The 22,348-nt window shown below is 53.3% G+C and overlaps 1 protein-coding gene across 5 annotated transcripts in view; it reads right to left on the bottom strand.

Annotated features, from left to right (window-relative positions):
• SEC14L5 (SEC14 like lipid binding 5) overlaps positions 1-20,680 on the bottom strand; it is a 54,667-nt gene extending 33,987 nt beyond the window's left edge. For 3 of the 5 annotated variants that reach the window (XM_075899244.2, XM_075899248.2, XM_075899246.2), the window contains exons 1-2: positions 20,529-20,680; positions 11,666-11,741 (exon numbers count right to left, since the gene is read on the bottom strand). In XM_075899244.2, the coding sequence (XP_075755359.1) occupies positions 11,666-11,728 (63 nt within the window). In that variant the 5' untranslated portion in view covers positions 11,729-11,741; positions 20,529-20,680. Of the gene's footprint in view, positions 1-11,665; positions 11,742-19,651; positions 20,251-20,528 lie in introns of those variants that run through there. The other 2 variants (XM_075899247.2, XM_089782248.1) reach the window with 2 other exon arrangements.
• Positions 20,681-22,348: the final 1,668 nt, after the last annotated feature.

Genomic DNA, 22,348 nt, shown 5'->3' with positions numbered 1-22,348 from the left:
CACTCTGGAATGGATGATTGACTTGCTCACTTCCACATGGATTTAATTCTGTCCAACACTCAATCGCTTTGCGCTGCTGGCAGACCCAAAAAGGAACGTTGCAGGCACTGGACTAGCCACAACGCCAAGTGGCTTTCTCCTTGAACACACCCTCACAGAAAGCTTGGTGCAGCAAGGAAGTGGGCAAATGCAGGCAGGTTAACTTGTTCAAGTACTTTGACTGGGAACATCAAGTCCCGTGCAGGCTCCTCTGCCCTGCTGGTTTCTGTCTGAGTCTTAAGCCCTATGGAGCGACAGGAAGAAGTGCCATCTGCTGGTTAACGTCAGGACTCTTCTTTTCCCATTTGGAGCTGCGATCGCTGCCGGTGGGAGGAGAAACATGCTGGTGGGTCTAGTTGCTGAAGGGGGAAGCTCCCTTGGCACCGGCTTTGTAGCACACCCCTACATCTTGCTCCAGTGACAAGAGGGCTAACAGCGAGCCAGAGTGGTCAGTAGTGCTTTAGAACTCCCCCAAGGTAGGGATCTGGGGTAGGTCCTGGAGTAGCCTAAGGGAGACGGCACTCACCTGGGGAGCGTAGGGTAGTGGGTTTAAGTCCCGTTGCCCACCCAAGCAGCCACTGGAGGACCAACACCAGTTTCCCTGGGGGATGGAGCAGGCTCTGGCATTAGGCAGGGAGAGGGGTGGCTTCTGGAGTAGGTAAAGGACAGGGCATTTGCCCAGGGTTGGGGGTTTGAGTACCCTGGCCAGCCGGGCAGCCAACACCAGCTGCTCCAGTGATGGAGCTGGCTCCCTTATTGGGAAGGCAGGACAAGAAACACCTAGAATGGTGCAGGACAGTGCTCCATGTCCCATTCCCCTGGTGACCTGCTGTAGAGATTAGCCAAGCATTTACACTGAGGGATCTTTCCTCAAAACCAGCAGGTAAAGCTTATTTAGGACGTGTGTTAGGGCTGTTATCTTAGTTACTCCAGGAGGACTGCGTCCCTACTTCAAACAGGCAGCAGGGACTCATTAGTGTCCACATGGCGTTAGTGGCTACTGTTTCCAAGCTTGTTGTTACTGGAGTAACCTACTCCCGTGCGCAAGGGGAAGGCAGAGCAGTCGTGTTTTTTACCCACTCCTGGCACCAGAACAGCACTTGAATTAAGGAAGTATCATGTCTCCTCTGTTTGGCTTTCATAGCAACAAGTCAACCTTTACGTAGGAAAGAGAAACATCATTTAGACCAAATGTTACTTAATCTTTAGGCTGTGTGAAAATGAGCTTTGACCAAACCTCAAGAAAAATTGTATTTTCTAAACTGTTTCTTTGTGAAATGTCCAAGCAGAGAACTCCACCCTGGAGCATTGCATAATGTACTAGTGTTCAAGAACCTGGAAGCAGTACTGCCTAGAGACTGGACCTATAAACAAAATGGAATGAACTAGCATTACTTCAGGAGTTGGCAGAGCAGCAGTAGGCGTAGGATCTAGGCCCTGAAGGAGATCCATGTTATACAAAGTATTAAAAGACAACTGAATATCTTAAAAAAAAAAAATCAGTTCCAACAATCTGTATTGGTAATGTGGCTAGTGACATTTTGATTTTACAGTGACTTAACTGGATTTTAGCATGAGCTTTAATGGGCACAACACACTTCTTCAGATGAATGGAGCAAGGGGTCCAGAGGTACAAATATAGAGCAAAAAAAGGAGGGGAGGGAGAAAAAGACAAAAATATAGATAGTCTAAGGTAGGTAGGGGTGCCAGGTGTCCGATTTTCACCCCGACTGTCTGTTATTTGGGTCCCCTGTCTGGTTAAAAAACCCAGAGAATACTGGACATGTGAAGTGTCCGGTATTTCCTGTTCCCCCTCTGCCAGAAGCCCGGGTGGGGACAATTTTCCCCTGCCACATCTGGCAGGAGAGTGAGGAGCATGGGGCCATTTAAAGGGGCAGTGCCCACTTTTCTCAGAGGGGGGCTTTTTTTGGAGGGGGAGAGAAAATGTTCAGTATTTTTTGTTAAACCATTTGGCAACCCTAAAGGCAGGGGTGGGCAACAATTTTTAAAAGGGGGCCACTTCACAGGAAGGGGTGGGGCCAGGAGACTTATGCCCCCCTGCCCAGAGACCCCATTTGGCCTGGGGGTGGGAGGAGCACATGAAGTCTTGGCTCCCCCCGCGCCTAGGGAGAATCACTAGCGAGAGCGCACCGCTGGCTGCTCTAAGACAGTCGACAATCCCTTCTCACGCTGCGCACCCCTAGCGGGCGAGGAGGTTTCACGTGCTCCCCCATTCCCAGATCTCTACTGGCGTGGTGGGCCAGTTCTGGCCCGCAGAGGCCCCTTTGCCCACCCCGCTTTAAGGCGCTACAGGGCCATTCGGTAAGTTTTTTAGTTGCAGGCTAACACGGCTACCCCCGAGACTTGTGAATGGCTAGGGTCTGAGGGAACGCACTTCCTCCCCACAGGGGTCAGCCCGGTACAGGAGAGAGAGCTCATGTTCAGCCAAACACTGCCCAGTGCCAGTTCCTTTCCAGGAGAGGCCCCAGGTCTTTGCCTCCTCCGGTGGCTGTGTCCTGTGCTGCCCACGCTCTCCCTCCGCTGAGCCGGGCTCTTGGCGGGAAGCCGGCTTTAGTTCTCACTCCAGCTGCCCTGCTCCTAACAGAGGCTGCGCCATGGTTACACCAGGGAGACCAAGAGACCCTTGAGAGAGGAGGTTACCCCCCCCCCACACACACACCCCCCATCTCTCACAGCAAAAGGAAATGAACATGTCTGTCAACCTTACACTCCCTCTGAAAGAGGGCGCATGTTCACTCCCTTACACTTGTCTCATCCCAGCCCTCCATCTTCTCCCCTCAACCCCGTCACAGAATAAAGGTATGCACCTTCTCTGTACGTGACTCAATACAACCCTCCCATACCTGGAGTAGCCTCTCACCTGTCCCCCTAGACCGCATTCCCGCTCTCCGGTATGCCCCAGAGAAGGGGTGCACATACCAGGGCATCTGATCTTTACACAAACACTCCTGCTTCTCCTCTGTGGGATTCCATCACCCTTCAGACGAGTGACCTTGTAAACAGATTACACAACAGATGTGCCTCAGAAGCCTGGACTTATTTCGGGCCCTAACAGCACGGCTGCCCGAGCACCAGATCGCAGCAAGCAATACACCCCTCACCAGCGGAGCTCTGCTGTACGTGGGCAGCCATTTCAGCCCAAAACCTGCTGAGCCCCGAGGGGTGCCTGCCTCTTCCGGCGAGGCCGCTCTCAGAATTAGGTTGTGGAGCCTCGCAGCAGCATATCCTTGAGGGGAACATTATCCTCTCGGTGCATGCAAGGAAACTGAAGGGGATTATACTGTAAGTCAGCACAGGGTTGCATAACAGTTCCCAGGATGGCAGTTTCTCTGCATGCCAGTCGCCTCACTAAGGCTAGAGGGATGCGTCACACATTCGCCGTTATACACGCTACCGCTGAAGTGACTGGTTTGGATCTCGGGTGTCAGGAGACAGATCCTCCAGCAGGCTGGACAAAGAGAGGTTAGGCACCTAACTTCATGCTAGTTCTCTGCCTGCCTTGCCTCCAGGGCCCCCACCCACTCACAGTGCCGTTTGTGAACAGCTCCGAGGAACGGCATCTGATTACGTCTGCCAAATACTGCTCCAGAGAAGTTCTGTGCTCACGTGGCATCTGCCGAGAAAAAGCTGCTGTTTTAGAAACAGGCCCAAGCACACAGATCAAGATGGGGAGGTTCCCTCCCCCCTGCAGAAACCAGTTAGGGGCCTAGCAAGCACATCAAGTCTCATCCGCACCAATAGGGACTCAGCGTAGATCAGCCCATGTACCATTGTGCAAGTCACCACAACTCCTCAAGGTTGTGTTCCAGCACAACACAACTCCCCAGGGCAGAAGAGCCTTAGGGCGGGGCGGGAGGGGGGAGAAGAGGTGTGGTGGCAAGTTTTGGGCTGAAAAAGCTCCAAAGCAGTATCGCCACCAGAGGAGGAGAGGAGAGGGCTGTTGCATTGTTCTTTAGTAGCTATGTGTAGCTTGGGGGTAGTAACCGATTAGGGAGAACTGGAGGAGAGGGGGGGTGACTGATTAGGGAGAGATGGGGCCCTCCCTCATGGAACAGAGTGGCTAGAGAGATGGTGGAATTTTTCCCTGGAGGTTTTCAAAAGGAGGCTGGAGCCATCTGTCTTGGAGGGCTTAGACACCACAAATCCTGCGATTTGGCAGGGGGTTAGACAAGACGACCCTTACAGTCCCTGTGGTTCTAGGGTTCTGATGCTGGGTCAGCCACAGCACATGGCCCTAAGAGAGGGGTGCTCTTGCCAGCAGTCCCGTCTGCTTAAACCAGGCCAGCACTTCGGCAGACCCTGCGTGGGGACACATGGCAGCTCAGGATCTATGGGTTAGCCTAGCAGAACGCCAAGGGCCGTGTACATGTCCAGCCGATGGAATAAAGAATCTCCATTATGTTCTGCATAAGAGGCGCCTGTCTGTTGTCTGTCCCAGGGTAACACCAGAAAACATGGGTAGGGGGAAGGTGCAGGAGGCAGAACTCCACCGGGGGAGAAAACCCTCCAAAAATACACAAAGCCGTTCTGGAGGATTTCTGCTCAAGCAATGAAGCTGCCTGTACGAGAACCACTGGACTCCAGGGCTGCGAACACTGATCAAGCATTAGCACCTTCTGGATGGGAGCCAGTGATCTGCCTCATTCCTTCAGGCCCAGGGAAAGAAAGGGTTCAGTTAGCTCCAGCTGAATATTACAATGCTTCCACCCTGGGCAACACAGCAGACCCTCCCGGACCCTGATGTGCCCTGCAGCTAGATGCCACTGATCCTGAAAGTCACTGGCCTGCACCATCTCCCACCCACAGGCAACACCATGCCAGTCACACCACCATGCTGCAGTATTTGCCTTTGTTCACTTAAGCTTTAAATACCAACCTACCAAGGGAGCAGGTTGCAGCCTAAGGACCCCTTGATGCCAACAGGCAGGACACACACAGGGTGCACCTACAGTTATACAAGCATCCGCTGGGTTGGATCTCTGCATCATAGTTCACCAAAGGGCAACACGAGCCGTCTCCACTCAGTCGTTCACTGCTCCTAACCATTGTGAAGTGCATGTGTGGATAATACCAAAGGAGTTAAGAGGAGCAAATGATGCTCATAAGATGTGGAATTAAGGCAAGTGCCCAGCAGGCAACAATTTGGAGAGGTTCCCTTCAGGCAGGAGGTAACCAATACCCATCTTCCGGTCTGGCCATTTGTGGCCTGTATGCCTCCTTAGCCAGATGCAGGAGGACAGAGTGCAAAAGTCTACAGGATGAAACGAACTGCAGGGGTTATTCTGTGATGGAATAAAGGCAGAGGTCTTGCCCGATGTATCCTGGGACACACACGCACTGAGGAGGCAAACTGCCAGCACACAGGACTTGTAAGAGAAGGATCATACTCCTACTAAAAAAGTGACCTGCCTGAAATACTGGATACCCACAAGTGCCCAGGGTGCTCAATTTTACCTTGCCAATTGAGTTCGTCAGGGCAGGGACCATCTTCTTGTTCTGCCCAATGTAGTGCGTACAGGTTTAGGCACTCTTGGATTACAAGGAATAAGAACATCACCAACAGCACAGTAGCCCTGGCATGACACCAGAGTACTGGGGTCCAGTAGTGATGTAAGTACAAGTGTCACTGAGAAAACAACCTTAGAGCTCTCCCATCCTGGTGCAGCCCTACAATGACCCTGCTCAGCGTGAGGAGACCACATTGTCCGAAAACACGGGGAAGGTGGCTCCAAGCAAGAAGAAGGGGGGAGGGTGATGGAAGGAAGAGCGTGGGCTGACTGACATGGTGTGCACTCCTGGAGTGAAAGAAAACGTTTACATGAATTTGATGGTGGATCCACCCGAAAGGAACGTAGTTCTGGGATTAGGGCCTCCCAGCTATTCAGGTGAAATATTGCTAAGCCCAGAGAGGCCTCTGCTACAACGTGACTCCGCACCACATGCTTAGCACCAGTAGCAGAAAGATTGACGTTCCCCCAAAAATACATATTAAAAAAAGCCCAGAGTGAACAAATGCAACCCGCAGCTGTTTCTCAGAGCCTGGGCTGAATCAAATAGCTACTCTCATTTGCTTTTAGCAGCAAAGAGCATTTATCAAGCACTTCATATTCAGTACGTGGGAGCCAGCCCACACCACCAGCTAGAGAGGAATGCAGCAAAGGCTGTCTGCTCCAACTGATGACTGTTCTCTCGCTCTCAAGAATGGAGGGACGCTGCAGCTGGGGCCTGGAAACTGGACAAGCGAAGGCAGCCAAGTCAGCGTGTAACCAGGGCTGTCACTTTTGGTGCCTATCCAAGGAGGAAAAATCTGGGCACGAGGAGGTTGCGCCGTTTGTGCTGCATCAGCACAATGTGGAAACGTTGCCTCGAGCCATCAGGTCACATTGAAGTAGGTCGTAGGACAGCTGGATTTGTGTGGGCTCAGAGGTATTTCAAGACCCTCTAGCTTCGGCGAGTCACATTAAGGATAATTCAGGAACTAAAGGGGCAGGCTGGCGAGTGGGAGAAAGGAGAGACCACCTCCCTCTAACCTGCTGTGTCCAAAAATGGCCCATGCCAGGTATCCAGGTAGAAAGATCATTGGTCTGCACTCCGAAGACTATTTCTATATTTTTAATTACATCATTAACATAAGCCTCGGTTTCCCATGGTAACACCCATTTTGAAGCACTGCACAGATCTGAACTAGGCAGTGTCACGAGCGGTGCTGGCAGCCTGTGTTACTCAGCTCCTGGCAACGCACGGGGACCGTTATTTGGGAACCCGCGTTTCCGCATCTTGCTCATCACAGATACTCCAGGCTAGCGTGAGCCAGAGAGGCCAGTTCAGACACGCTCTGAAAACTGCGTCACTGTCTTCGTCACAGCAACGCCCGAGGAGCAGGGAACGCGCGCAGGCTGCCAAGATCTGCTGTGTGTCATTTGCACAACTGCCTGCTTGGCCCTTGGGCAACAAGCACCTGCAGGCCAACATCTCTCTTGCGCTTCCTCCGCCTGACCTCGGCGGCCACTCGGCACAGAGCGCGCCCGTTAGCTGCAGCATTGCAACAGCCTTAAAGGGCTCTGAGCTCCCTCTCCTTGCTGTGGGGGGGAGGGGGAAGAGAAGAGAAGGGAGGGGGATGCTCTCTTGCTAACGGGACCAAGCTTGAAAACGTAGGCTGCAGAAGCAGAGCGGTGTGTAACATGGACCTTTTCTTTGCCAGGCTAAGATCTGCAGCTAGACTCACACTATTAGCCAACTGGGGACTCAAACCTTAACACTTGGATGCAGCAATGCTGTCAACTTTACAGTCCAGTATTTATAACGGACCTACAACCCTTCCCTGTCTGCACGTCTTCTGTCAACAGACAACATATTGTGCCGAGCAGTGTCTGTACCCTCCTTACCTCACAAGGCTCACAACCTGAGGAGACATGTACCACCATCATGCCCATTTTACAGATGGAGAACTGAGGCAGACCCATAGGAAGCCCAACGTCACACAGGACCTTAACATCAAGCAACTAGGAGTTGAACTCAGCTCTCCTGATGCCAACCCTTCCATCCTTGCATGGATTCATTGCACTCTGGATGTCGCCCATGGCCATTGGGGGCCTCCCGGTGCCAAAGCGCACGGCAAAGCCGGGTTTACTGAAGCCACTTGCTGAAGAACAGGCTTATTTCACGTTACTCCCACTCTCCCTGCGGAGTGGCCACCAAGCGAGAGTTAGCACATCACAGCTGTGCACAATGCTCCCGGCCTCCCACGCCAACGGAGCAGCGCGTCTAAATCCAGCTAATCAGATAAGCCACACTGCGCTCGGACTGAGCCCCTGTCACTAGGTTTGAGTCTCAGCGTCTCTAGAGTCTGCAACTTCAGCCTTCACACAGACAGCACGCAAGGCCCGACAGGGAGGGCACTGGGCCTAAACAGACCTTAGCTCCACTCCTGGCTGGGCAACTGACTCCCTGGGAGAGGCAAGACTGTACTCTTTAAAGGCCTCACACTTGCACAAAAAACCGGCACCCGTGCCTCAGTTTCCCCCTTTTAAAAATGCACCTAATACCTTTGCAGAGGGAATGCAAGGCACCTTCGATGCTTTTAGTTCCTGAAATCTTCAACCCCCAGCGAGCGAGCAGTTCTGTGCTCTTTGCTCTTGCGGTCTACCCAACGAAACCACTCAGAAATAAACCCATCAAGGCCTGGCCCCCAGGAGTCCTGCTAACAAGCTTACGGAGGATGCGTCTAGAGGCGACCATCCTGCATTAGCAGGCAATTTACTGACAAGCATCCGGTACCAGGGTGATCCTAAGTGAGGCTGCGACAGTGCTGAGAAGCACATGCACATCTGGCACGAGTGCTGCGGTTCACACCTCTCTCAAACAACGCTTCGGTGTTGGTTACATCGGGGGCTGCGCCGAAGGGAAGACACAGAAAGCTCCCACCAGGGCAAGCCACGTGCTTCGTTAGCCTGGGACAGGTTTTACCAAGTCCATAGCACACATGGCCCTGGTAGCTGGGGGTGTCAATTAGCAAGGTCAGAAAGCAAATCGCTGCAGCAGCCAACAACGAGACTGGTTGGGAAGGAGCCTCCTGGGACCAGAACTCCTCTCAGCTCTGACAGCACCTCACCTCCATAACGGTGCAGTCAAAAAACATAGGCACCAACTGCCCGAGCATGCCAGGCAGTGGCGGATTTGGGGCAGGGTGAGCGGGGCGGCTGGGGCACAGCTGGGGCAAGAGGCAGGACGAGGGGCAGTTTCAGAGAGCCAGGTCCCAGACCAGTTGTACAGCAACATGCCAAGCAAAGGCACCAGGGGAATCCAAGGCTGCAGACCACTCTAGTGAACAGGGCATGCTATGCACCCTCCAGCCACGAGACACTCCAACCCAAAAATGCTTCCCCCTGGATGCACCATCTCCACCAGCCACTAGGAAAAGCCAGCGTAACTCCCTCTATCCTCCTGGGTTACTTGGGAGCAGGCAACATTCACCTGTGTGCCTGATGGTTTTTTATTAAAGGAGTTCCTGAGTACCCCAGCGGCGATATTGGCGAGTTGGGGATGCCCTATCCACTCCCTTGCTCCTAAAGGAATATGCAATGGCAGTGCCTCCAGCTGGCTGACCCCGTACACACCGAATGGTGTACCTTGGGAGCCTCCAGGAATAACGTATTCCAATAATAATCTGGATCCAACTCAAACAATTCTAAATAAGATAATTCTAATGCATTCAGTTAGATGTAACACACCTTTACTCAACAACCTAAAGAAACAGGAGTTAGACTAAAATCAATTCAAGTGGACAAATAAATGAAACAACTGGCATTTACCCTGCCACCACGTACCCTCCCCAGAGTGAGCACTCTGGATCTCTGACTCCCAGATGCGTGTTCACATGGGCGCGCTTGAAGATCTGAGGCTGGAGTGGAGACAGCCCTGTGCAGGTTGTGTATGTGTCAGTCCAGGCAGCAAACTACACAATCCCTCTGCCACTGGAGCTGGCCCCACCATATGTCAGCAGCTCTGGTTCACTGGGCAGATCACTCTGGCTCTCTTTGGACCCAGGGTCAGTCTGTCTTCTGTGCTCCGTCCCAGGCAGCACTTTCCCAAACAGCCCCAGTTACTCACAGTACCTTCTATGCAGGCCCTTCTCAGTCATAACCAGGGTCTCTCACCTCCAGGCACAGTCACCAACAGCCCATGAAGCAGCCTGATAGATCAAAGCCCCAGCAGGCTCTAGCTTCCAGCAGCAGCTCCTGGACTGGAAAAGGCTCCACAACAGCCATCTGGGTCCTCTCTCTGAACTGGAGCCCAGGAACCCTCTCCCTGCACTGCCTGGAAGAGTACAATAGTTTGCCTCCTTCCACTCCCTGCCCCCCCTCATTCATTCCCCCCCCCCCCCCCGCTGCCAAGGGCTCATGGGAGTTGTAGTCTCTAGAGCTAGACTGCAGCACAAAGGATTCTCCCAGTAAAAGTCAGAGGCTTCTATAGTAAGGGGACTACACCAGGGTCCTAGTTTAGTAGGAAGGGCACATGGAACATATGGGCAATGTTCCATCTCAGAAAGGCTCCCAAGCAGCTACACAGCCCTTGAACAAGATGGACGCACATGTGGGCCTCTGGGCTGAGCAACCAGCTGCCCTCTGTCTCCCAGAGGGAGGCACAAGCTCAGCCAAGGGCCACTCGGCTCACTCCAAAGAGATCAGTAATTGAGTCAAACATCGCATCGGAAGTAGCAGCAAAAGCTGCCCACCTGCAGAACGAGACTCCTTGTCTTTTCCCATCCTGATGGGAACAGCATTGCATAAAACTGGTTAGCTAGGGTTAACTGTAGTTCAAAAAAAGACCATTTGTGGTGGATGCATCCACCAGGAATGGTGAAATTTGCAAATACTGGGAGCCATGGCTCCTGGCCCCCAAACTCACCACGGGGCCTAGCAGCTGTGGCGAGTTCCTCATGACTCCCAGCCCTTGTCTCCCCCCCTCACCCAGTCCAGGCAACCCACGCACACACAGAACCGCAAACAGCGATTGTGAATCTCAAGATTCTCTTGTACAAGACTTTGGATGGGAAAAAAGTGTCAAGCTTCCAATGGAAAAAAAAAATCTGCACACACAATATCCAATTCCCTCTCCCACATTTTTAATCAGCTCTAATCACACTTATCTACTCACTTCCCATATACAGGCCTCACCTCAGCTTGACCAGGATCAGAGACACCTATAGAATTGGCTCATGGATGTTGGATGAGTAATATTCCCCTCTCAGCGGGAGTGGTTTCTAAGTCCGATGGCGTGTGTGGAAGTTGGGCATATCCAGAGATAGTTCCTTGAACCGGGGCTTAGCCAAGTCCAGCTGGCTGTGCGCCCTGGCACAGGCGTGGGCAGCCTTTACCAACCCCAGTCCCGCTGGCTTTCAGGATCAGCTGCGAAGGCTGCAGCTCCATCTTACAGATGGCTGCTCAGTGACCTGTGCACGCACGCCCCTTCAGTGAAGCAAACAGGGTAAAAAAAAAAATCTAACCAGCACAGATGGCACGTTCTCCCCACCCCTCCTCCTGACACGGTTCTGATGCCCACGGGCAAGAAATAATCTAATGAACTCATTGTACTAGATTGAAACACTTGGACCAAAGCAGATTTTGATTATTTCTGGAATACAGCAGTGAGCAGAGAAGATCGCGATGGCAGGAGTCTAGACCCTGAAGAAAAGGCGTCTAAAAATCAGAGATACCCTGTCTTATTACACAGCACTCACACAAGGCCAAGCACAAACTGGTGGGGGCCCAAAACAGATGCAATAAGCCTTAAAATATAAAATCAAGAAGGGAGATTTTAAGTTCACTTCGTATGCACCATTTGGTCTAATTACACATCAGAGTCAATAGGATGTAAACATGACAAAATGCTAACGAACCTGCCATTAGTATTCTGTGCTGAAGCAGGCTGCAGGCCTTCTGAAATGCTCCAAGGGGCCGTGTATGGCCCACAGGCCTAGATTGGCCACCCTGCTCTAAACAAACCCATGGCTTCGCCCTGCAGCCCTACCACCTGACGCCACGTAAGCCCGAGGCTGCTGTCGAGAGTTCAGCTGTAAGAGGAGGAGAAATGCAACATCACTCACCGCCATGACGAGCTCAAAGGGGTATTTGTAGACTCGAACAGGGGACTGGTACTTCTGCACCATTTTTACTGCATGCCTGCAACGGGAAGAGAAGCATGGCTGTTAGAAATGAAGTGTTCAGTGTTAAAATCTAACAAGCATCACCCTACTTCACATTTGGTCACTAGACCACAAAGTGCTGTGCAAAAGGAGGTTGGTATAATTGTGCCTCAGTTTCCCTAACTGTAAAATGGGGATAGAGGGGTGAATTGCTTGAGATCACCAACCAGCAGTCAGGTATAGGATCCAGGTCTCCCTTGTCTCAGTGTAATGCTGTATCCACTAGGCCCCACTGTCTTCCTTATAAGACTTGTATGTTCCTGCTTCTCAACACCATTAAGTGGTATTTGCAGCAGAGCCAAAATGCAACTTACCAACAGAAGCACAAGTTCAGCGGGTGAGACAGAGCTACAGCAAGGAGCTGCTTGACCGTCTGCGAGAAGGAAGCTCAGCAGCCTGAATTCTATCTGCTCTCCATATCGCCCACCACCACCCGATATCTGGCGCTGCAGCTCTTAGTCCAGCACATGGGATTTAAGACACTGCTTAATCCCCGTGAAGACAACAGCCAGAGGGCTTCCGAACTGCCTACCACTTAACTAAGAATCACACCAGCTGACAAGTGACAACACCAACTGCTACAGTGACACGAAGGAAAATAGTTGCCTCGGTTACAAACCTCCACCCTTCCTTTATCCAAGCCGCCCCTCGTGGCTCCCCTCAGAATTCCTCCACCACCTCTTTCACTGGGTGTTTCACACACACACACACACACAAGAATCCATACACCCGTAGAAAAAGCTTGTGGTGTGAGTTCCTCCTCTCTCAGTCCTTCCCCTGCTGTTAACACCAAGTGTCTAAGAACAGGAGGCCCACAGAAGAGAGACTCCGGGTCTACTCCACGCTGCTCCTACCCCACTCAAATACCAGTGCTAAGCAGGCACTGAACAGGCTGTCGCCCAGCACTGAACTCAGCTGTTAGGACACAGAGCAGCTAATCCCTGCTGTAAGCCAAGGATTGGAGGTGAAATGGAGCTAAAAGGTTCTAAGCGGCAATACAGCCACCAGCTCCAGGAAGATTTCTACAAGAAAGCTACTTGGCCCTCCTGCAGGGGAGCACCTAGGGATCTCAATATTGGGATGGTGGCAGCAGGGGAGAATACAGAGAGAACAGACCCTCAGTTCAAAACCTTTAGATAATGTGAGTACCTGAATGAAGATTAGTGTTAGCTGGTAGCTAGAGAGAGTCTCACGCTCAGCTAGAGAAACACTTAACTCTTTAAATCCATACGACACTGGAGCCTAGAGAAACAGCACCAGCACTGAAATCGAAGAGAGGCAGGCCCAACAGCGTGGCGACAGGCCCCAGGGCATCCGACACCAGCAGCAAGCGAACAGGGCGCAGGCGAGTGAGCCCCCAGCGAGCGAGGCAGATATCACATAACGGGTCCCCGAACCAGGAGGAGGGCAGGGCTCCTAGTAACAGAAGGCTGTAATTTGATTATGTAACTGTGATACCCAGAAGTGTAGGCCAGGTAAGAGCTAATCGAGTGGAAGAATCCTAGCAGCCCCAGGAAGTTAGCTGTGATCCGGTTAGCACTCACTGACCGGGCTCCCATCTATGAAACCCGTAGGGGCAAAGAGTCCTGCAGGGAGAAAGCAGCAGCCCATACACGAGCAGTCGGTCTTGCACCCATGCCGGAGACATGAGCCCTTGCTAACTGAACCACAAAATGGCATCAAGAAGGCAGCAGCACAGTGGCGGTGTTGTTTCGGACTCCACTGTGCCGCACCATAACAGGGAGTTACTGCCCCTCTGGGGGCCTATTCCCCAATTCCCAGTAACAGTGGCTTGAGAAACAGTTTGGAAGGTCTAGAAGCCTAGAGGGCTGTGGGAAAAGCCATCACACTCAGAAGCCCTGGGGCGTTCCCAGGGAGAAGTTGCTGGCAGTTTCCATTTCCAGAACAGCTCCAGGAATTCGGGACGAATGCTCAGCTTTCCCAGGCTTCTGCCAGAGTTTCCAGACAACACCTGAAATCCCCAAGGAAAGAGGGTAAAGCAGTGGGACGTGCCTGCTGACTACCTCAGCCAGAGAGCAGCAGTTGAGGGATTTCATGCTGCATCACATACCTGTGTCCCACTTGGGCCTATGGTCACTGGATAAACCTTAACCATGGCCTCTGCCCAGGATCTACAAACGACAGGATGAACCTCTGTAATCCGGCACCCTTGGGACCTGTCCTGTGCCAAACTAGAGAATTTGCCGGACCACGGGAGGTCAATATTGTCTGGCAGCATCACCAACGCTGCCACTGCTTGCTGGGCCCTTAGAAGACATTTACGGGTAAATTAGAGCTAAAGAACAGCACAAAGCCAGGACAGGTGGCTGGAAACAAATTTTATTGGACTGTGAAGAAACTTGGCCTCGCCCATGGTAAGTGGATTTCCAGCTGACTAAAATCATGCTGGCCCACAGATGTTGCTGGACCAGAGAGGTTCAACCTGTAGTGGGAGCACAACTTCAGCCAGAAGGAGACTTTTCAATCCTTTTTTGTTTGCCAATAGTACCGACACTGCAGCCCCTGAACTACCCCGATGGCAGCACTGAAGGGGCACATGGAGATGACCGATGTAGGAGAGCTTCTACACAGAACCCTCACCTCGAAAAAAGCGAGCTTATTTCAAGCGGATTTCAAAACGTGACGCTGTCCACACTAAGGATGTTAAAATGCGCTTAATTGATTAGTCGATGGAATTTCCGCATTCCTCCTTTGAAATATACAAGTCCTGCCCCAGCAGGGGCTCTTGTGCATTTCAAAACCCTGCAGCCTGGGGTCCATATTATGCTGCATGCCACTAGAAGTCCAGCATGAGCTGGGGACTCCTCAGCTGACCCTGGGTTTTGCAGAAATGCCTCACTGCAGCCAGGGATCCAGCCGAGCCAGGGCTGTAGGGCTGCCCCTTTGAATCGCACAGGTGGCATTTTAAAGGGGCAGCCTGCTGCACAGCTTATCCGTGTATCAGCAGTGCAGCGGCTGCCTTGGGGTTTCAAAGTAGCAGCATCACTGTGCAGCACTGCCACTTTGAAGTACCCTTCTTCCCCTCCCACCCCCGCTGCCTCTGAGGCAGCAAGGTGGGAGGGATATCAACTAGTCAAAAGACTATCCGATAAGCAAACGACACAGCGCCAAGTTCTACACAGCACCAAGTTCTGAAATAAGCACTAATCCGAAACACCCGTTATCCCTCGTGCAATGAGGTTTACAGGGACGTCAGAGTAGCGAGTCGGTTATATTTCGATACAACGGGCTTAGTCTGAAGAGCGGGATAGGTATTGCAGGACGCCGGAAGTATCCCCAAATGGCTCCGCAGCGTAGACATAGCCTAGCAGAGCTCGTTAAGGAACTTTTCGGCAGCAGATTTCCCAAAGGCGCAGGGAAATCCTATGGATGGGACCTGCGTGCCCACTATTGGCCCATTTCCAGGCATACGTTTACTAAGGGATACTACTTAGTAGTGGTGCAAGCCGTAACGGACCACGTAGGCAAGGGCCTGACTGGGCCATTCTCTGCACAGCTAAGTGCCCATGGCCACTCCCCCCCTCCGCAGAAGTTCATGACAGTAGGGAAAGGGACTATATTCCCACTGAGGCACGTTAACAACATCTCCACAGTGATTCTAGGTGAGTCACTTTTGCCATGGCTCATGAAGTCGGTCCCAGATGGACTCCCAGCTCGGGTTTGCATAAATCTTGGGTGGTGGAGCAGAGCTGGAAGGTCTGTTACCAAGCGGCTGTTGTGGGTTAACTAATGGAATTGCTACATTTGCCTGCTGCAATTTGAACAAGCAAAAGAAGTGTGTGGGAGGGGTCTTTAACCAGCAGGGAAGTGAATAAGCAGGAACCTATGCACTGAAAGGCAAGCAATTGCACCTGGGGATACTGTTCCTCATTAGCCCAGCATGCCCCTCCAATTAGAACTGCGCTACACTCTTCGCAGTACAGCTGGTGGGGGACCTGGGGAAAGAGACTGTACTTCTGAATCTAGCTAAAATGCTGTAGCCTACAATTACTGGTCTCATGATGGTTTTATCTCTTGCCTATACAAAGATCAGATGTTTATGAAGCACAGCCACACGTATGGAAATTTCCTAGGACGCATCATAAGAGCACAAGTGCACCTGAAAGAGTCAATGGGACGTATGCTCCTAAATCACTTACACACTTGTCTCCGGGTGGGCTTTCAAGAGCTCTTCTGAAAGAGGAAAGTCACAGTTTGAATGGTTTCCTGCAGTTATTTCTCATTGTTTAGCTGGGATTTGGCTAGCCATTGGAGGAACATTGTGGAGAACAAAACAGTTGAGCCATCGATATAAAGTCTGACTTGTTCTGGAATCTACTGTATTAGACACACAATGGCCAGCTGCAGTATCAAGCCAGAGTCACGTTTACAGTAACGAAAGCCAGAGTATTTTGCAGACAGATGAGCACGTGTCAGGTTCTTGTTTTCCTTGTCCCATTCAGGGGTAGAGGAGAATACCTGGGAAGCTACTGGAGAGTAGGGGAAAGAGCAGTAGTGATGCTGCTCCAATTAACACTTTTGTACTAGGTAGGGGCCAGTTACCAGATCAACTCTAGCATCATGTTTTTGGACATCTTAAGGTCTCCCACTGGAGACACCTGTTCTCAAGTCGCTCCTTCTGGAAATCTCTGGCATCTCTTGCCTGCAGCTGGGCTTTGACCAGAAGTGAACCTCAGAGCCCAAGCATTTGATCAGAATCCTCTTTTTCATTAAACAATAGGATTTTCCAGAATCTCTCCCCGCCCCCCAGATCTGCCAACCATTCCTCCACTCTGGATCCTATCCACATACTTCCAGGTCTACTGAGCAAAACACACATGGCAGGGTCACTACCGCCGCACTCTCTCATCCATCCACTGGGAGACAAAGGGATGCAATAAAAAAGAAGCGATGCTACTGAAGCAGAGAGGAGAAAGCTAGCAGAACGCGGGGGAAGCAACCACTTCCACCCACATGGGTAGCTTTGACAGTTCTCTAGTGAGAAGAGCCGCCGTGTTAATGGCAACTCACAAAAAAGATTTCCATACAGCCTGATGATCAGCCCCCATTGACACCCAATTCAAAGCGGCATTCCCAAGTTTCTCCTCCTGGGGAACTGGCTTGTCCGCCATTTCCACGGTGCGTCTGGATTCTGGGATTTCCCAGAGAGACCCTGGCAACATTTTGGGACTCTCTTCATGCCTCCTGTGCACCCAGTTCGAAAGGTGGCATTCCCACCGCTCCACTGCAAGTAGCTTGCATGCTCTCAGATGAGGCTGCAGGGAAGGGCAATGTTTCAGCCCTGCTTAGAGAACAGATGCATTTCACACACACAGCTGGACTTGCTGTGGTTGACCTGGCCTCTAATGGAAGGAACTCCAGTCCCAATATTTAATCTTTTCCCAGCATCCTTTGCTGTTCTGACTCAAGACCATCAATGCTGGTAGCCTGGGCCCCAAGTTACACAGTTCCTTACAGAGTGCAGCCGCTTCTGGAGCTCAGCTCCCCAGATGGCCACCAGCAGCACCTGCACATCAGCCTCAGGCCAGCTGGCAGCAGGGTTCTAGGGAAGCATGCTTGACATGCTAGCAGATGAACCAAGGCAAAGTTGATCATGGGCCAGACAGCATTCACCATGGCACTCAGTTGTGTGTCGTGCCAAGTGCACAGCTGAGTGAAGCTCAGCGTGGAACTGACAGGTGGCGACTGGTGCACTGAGCTACCGCACCCCCTGGGCTGTTCCGCCAGCACCGCCTGTTCACAGACACAGCATTGGTGGAGAAGGGACGAATGGGAGCTGTACGGCCTTCCAACAATCCAGGAGACACACAGCAATTCCTAATGGTGCACAAGGCCTGTATACGATGGGTGTGACCAGCATGACACTGCCAGCATCAACCCAGAGAACAGCCAGGCCAGGGTGAGCCCTGCACTAGCACCCGTCAAAGACCTGAGCTAAGTCCACTTTCTCAATGTGTGCAAGTCTCAGCACGGAAGCCAGGTAAATGTGCATCTGTAAAAACAAGGAGTCCTGTGGCACCTTACAGAGAGGGACGTTAAAATTAGGTTATTTTACTACTAAATTAGTCAACAGGGGAAGGCAACCGGCTCCAGTCTCCATCTCGCACCGGGACCAAACCCTGCTGCAGCTCTGCAATATAAAAGGCAGTAGGAGCAGGACTGTCTGCCCCCCAGCTCCTACTGCATTTTAATATCGGAGCCACAGCAGGTTTGGTCCCAGCGCGAGCCAGGTCTGAGCCAGGCTGCCTGACCAGCCAGCAACAGCCCCAGTCCATGGGGAGGTCCTAGTTCCCCATTGGACACTCCCCACCCTCCCCCATCAAGGGGGCTTTACAGCAGCAGGCCCTGTCCACTGTGGATCCCATAAGAAAGTTGGGCTCCCCCCGCAGACAGGGGCTACTGCTGGAGCAGCCTCCCTTGTCCCCACCCCACTTCTGACTCCGATAGAGGGAGCAGCGGGGGAGGGAGGTTGAGAAAGGCAGGCAACATCACAGAGCCAGTGCTGGGGGAGGGGGCATCTTTTAAGCTGCTTCCCCCAACACACCAACTCCTACTCCCCCCCCCCCTTGCTGCCTCTGACAGAGGCAGTAAGGGGGTGGGGAATGCAAGTAGTCAACTCAATTACCCGATAAGCCAAGGCTTATCGAGTAGTTGACTATTGTCTTACATCCCTACTTAAACACGAAGAGATTTATTTGGGCATAAGCTTTCGTGGGTCAAAACCACTTGTCAGCTGCATGGAAGGCAAATAAATGACTCAAGCCAGGCATTTCCCACCACGCAGCTGACAAAAGCTGTTTTGACCCACAGAAGTTTATACCCAAATAAATGCGTTGTCCTGTTGTACCTTAAGACTGCTATAAATGTATTAATTAGCTAGGGCCAGTCTTTGAGGTTAGAAATATTTGGGGCCTCATTTTCAGGGACCCAACAGCACCAAATGGAGCTGTGGACACTTCTGAAAGCCCTTTGCTCAAAAAGAGGTTTTAAAAGCCATTTTGTAAGACCCACACGAGTTCAGAGCTTAGCATTTCATCTACTGAATTCCACATCTAAATGCAAAGCACACGTCTTCAGTATCGCCTTCTCTAACCTAACCCGGTTACCCCACAGACAGACAGACACAATGTCATGGGTACATTAAAAAAAACCAAACCAAAGAAATCCTACAAAAATTCTCTGAACAAATACATGCAGGTTGCAACTGGAGAGTGGAGGAAAAAACAAACACATCCGTCATGTTGCTTAATACACAACTGGAAGATACTCCGATACCATGGTGCCCAGCAAAGAGTAAGAACGGATTAGAAACGTTTAGTATCAGGCTTAGGCAGACATGCTAATGATAGCTTCACGTTCCTGTCAAGCCCAAGCAGAAGGGAAGAGACTTTGAAAGGATAACACCGCGAAGGGGGAACAATGTTTTCAAGCTTTTATAACAACCATAAGGCAAGAGAAGTTAGAAATGGGAGTCAGAAATAGAAGCCAAACACACACAGTCTGTTTTCCCTACATGAATTTTACACTGTAAAGCGATTCACTGCAAGACAGACGAGTTTTCAGGCTTGTAAGTTATCACCACAGCAGTAAGTCACTGCTCTCTCTGCTCCCCTGAGACTCCCTAACTAAGATCGCTCCCAACTTCTCCCATCAGCAAGACTGGCATTTTTAAGATCTCCTTCATTCCACCCACAAGTCCCTTCCCCAGGCTGTACTCATCAGCACATGCACACCCTCCTACCCGCACACAGTGCCTGCACCAGGAAAAAAAAAAACTGCAGAGGAAAAAAAAAATTCCACCCATGCTCCACTGGCACAACCGAACAAGCAGTAGTCTCCATACAGACAAGCCTCCGGTGTTCTTACCAGGGAGCATCAGTTATACCGTGCCTCAGGGCTGCCTCCTCGCAACTGATGCGGTAGGAATCTTCTTCTAAGCGACTCCAGTTTAGACAGGGCCTTACTGTGACGTCTTGAGCAGCTCATGGGCAGGAATCAAATCCCAGTTGGTTCAAGTGAGGACAGACTCAACTACTTCCACACAGCAGTTTGTGCCTGCCCATTGTAAGGGGCCTGGGACCACTACAGGGTGCGGGTGGGACAGCACCAGACCAGCCAGGTTGTCTCAGTTCAGGACCTAAGCGCAGTGGGAGGCTGCACAGGGAGCAGGGAAGGGGCCAGCATTTGGGGACATTAGCAGAGTTAGGAGAGAGCCCAGGTGGATTGTACCAGGGGCTGGAGGCCAGGGCAGGCCCACGGCTGGAAGGAGGGTGGAGCGGGGGGGACGTTTCCAGACTCCATGGCTGCAGGGGAGAAGGGCTTGCGAGCCCCACACAAGCGCTGCCTTCCCCACGGTGCCGGGCAGTTCGCCCAGGGCGGAGCTGCCGGTGCGATTAGCGGGGTGAGGGGTCGAGCAGGGAGCGGCTCCCCCCAGGAGAAGCGGGGCCAACAGAAGAGCCCAGCTCCCGGGGTCGGTCCAACGCCCCGTGGGCAGCAGCGAGGCCGGCCGGAGCGGGGCCAGCGCCGGGAGCGCCGGGCGGGCTGGCCCTGGAGCGCCAGGCACAGGCAGGCGCGCTCCCTCGGGCCGGGGGGCCGGTCTCAGCGGGGCGGGCAGAGGGTCCCGCTCCCCGGCAGGCAGCGCTAGGGCCCGCAGCCCAGCCCGGGGCAGGAACCCTGCCGGCCCGGGCGAGAAGCGGCAGAGGCGGGGGACCCGCAGCTCCCTCCCGCGGGCCGCCGCACTCACCGTCACGCAGCGCCGCGGAGCAGCCGGCCCGGATCCATGGCGGGGGGGGAGCGGCCTCCTGCTCCCGCGGCTGCTCTGCCGGTCCCCGGCACACGCCAGCCCTTCAATCGCCGCGCCGCCCGCGCCCCGCCCCCTGCACGGAGCCCCGCCCCCTGCCGCAGGGCCCCGCCCCCTGCACGGAGCCCCCGCCCCCCTGCCGCAGGGCCCCGCCCCCTGTACGGAGCCCCCGCCCCCCTGCCGCAGGGCCCCGCCCCCTGCACGGAGCCCCCGCCCCCCTGCCGCAGGGCCCCGCCCCCTGCACGGAGCCCCGCCCCCCTGCAGCAGGGCCCCGCCCCCTGCACGGAGCCCCGCCTCTAGCTCCGGGCCCGTGTGTGCGGCGGGGGTACGGAAATGCCCAGCCCTGCAGGGGGGGGGGGGGGACACTCCGCCTCCTCCCTGCCAGCCCCGCAGCCCTGTTCCTGCCTGGCGGCAAGTGCGCCCTGCACCCACCAGGCAGCAGCTCTGGCCCCGAGGGCAGGGCAGTGCTGCAGCCCGCCCCTTGCCGAGCCAGGAGCGGGGCACTGGGCCCAGCCCCACATGCAGGATTGGAGCTGGGGCCGCCTCGCTGGTCAGCTTCCCCTCGTCCCGCCCTTCTGCACCCACTGCCCACTGAGAACGCCAGCCTGGCAAGGCAATGGGAAAATCACACGGTGGCTTGTGTCCCCCTGGCACCAACCTGCAGCCTGACCCACTGTGCCCCCAGGACTGTGCACTACCCAACCCCCCACACTTCATCCAGCTCACCAAACAGCTGCCCCCCCCCTTGCCTGAACATCTGCTCCTACCCCACCCCTGCCCCCAGCCACTCCACCCCTCCAGAGCTGGCTCTGGGCCACTGGCCCAATGCTGCAGAGCCCAGCAAGGCCGAGGAGCGTGTGTGTTGTAATTAGCAGCATGTCTGACTGCAGACAGGCCTAGCCATAGGCACCCACCAGCAGCCCCTCCAATCAGCTCCCCCTTCCTCCCAGAGCATCCCCCGGATCAGCTGTTTAGCAGTGGAGGGGGGGGAGAGGAGCAATGGGGTGGGAATGGGAAGAGGTGGGGTTGGGGTGAGGGCTCAGAGGAAGGGGTGGCATGAGGACAGGGCCTATAGACTGTATTCTTTGAGAAATAAACGTGACGCCCTAGAGTTTTAGAGAGCCCGCCCCTGCCCCGTTAAAACACTGTCTGGAGACAGAGGGAGTGCTGATTGGTGTAGGCTGAGTGAGGATGGGCAGGGTGTTCCCAGGGAAGGGAAGGGGAGTGGAGCGAGGGAGAAGGACACCACCGTGTGTTTTTAGACCTCCAGCCCCAAGGACCTAGAAGCGAGCAGACCCTTGCAGAAGGAAGCAGCTGGGAACCAGCCTGAAGCCTGGCTGGGAGCGACAGAGCAGCTGACCGAGGACACCCCAAAAAGGAGAAGCACTGGGCTAGAGAGGAATCACCCAAAAAAGACAAACTGGAGCTGGATTCAGTATCAACATCTCCCAGAACTACATGGCTATGTCTACACTACCAGGTTATTTTGAAATAACTCCCGCAATAACTATTTCGAAATAAGCTTATTCCTCTTCACACACAGGAGTTGTTAATGGGCTTATTTTGAAATAACAAGCCCATGATTTCGAAACAACAGGCTTGGTAATGTGGACACTCGCCTTGTTATTTCGAAATAACTCCCCAGTATAGACATGCCCTATAGGGCCAGGAGTACTAGTACTGAGGCTTGTGAGTAAGGAGGGAGGCTAAGGCTAGCTAAGGGGGAGGTTGTCACTCTGTGTCAGTTGCAGAGGGCTGACACC

The sequence above is a fragment of the Pelodiscus sinensis genome, chromosome 15 (genome assembly GCF_052426305.1).
Source record: "Pelodiscus sinensis isolate ZL-2025 chromosome 15, ASM5242630v1, whole genome shotgun sequence".
Classification (NCBI taxonomy): Eukaryota; Metazoa; Chordata; order Testudines; family Trionychidae; genus Pelodiscus; species Pelodiscus sinensis.
The sequence above is the reverse complement of the archived record's forward strand: the minus strand, read 5'-3'. Positions and strand labels throughout refer to the sequence as shown.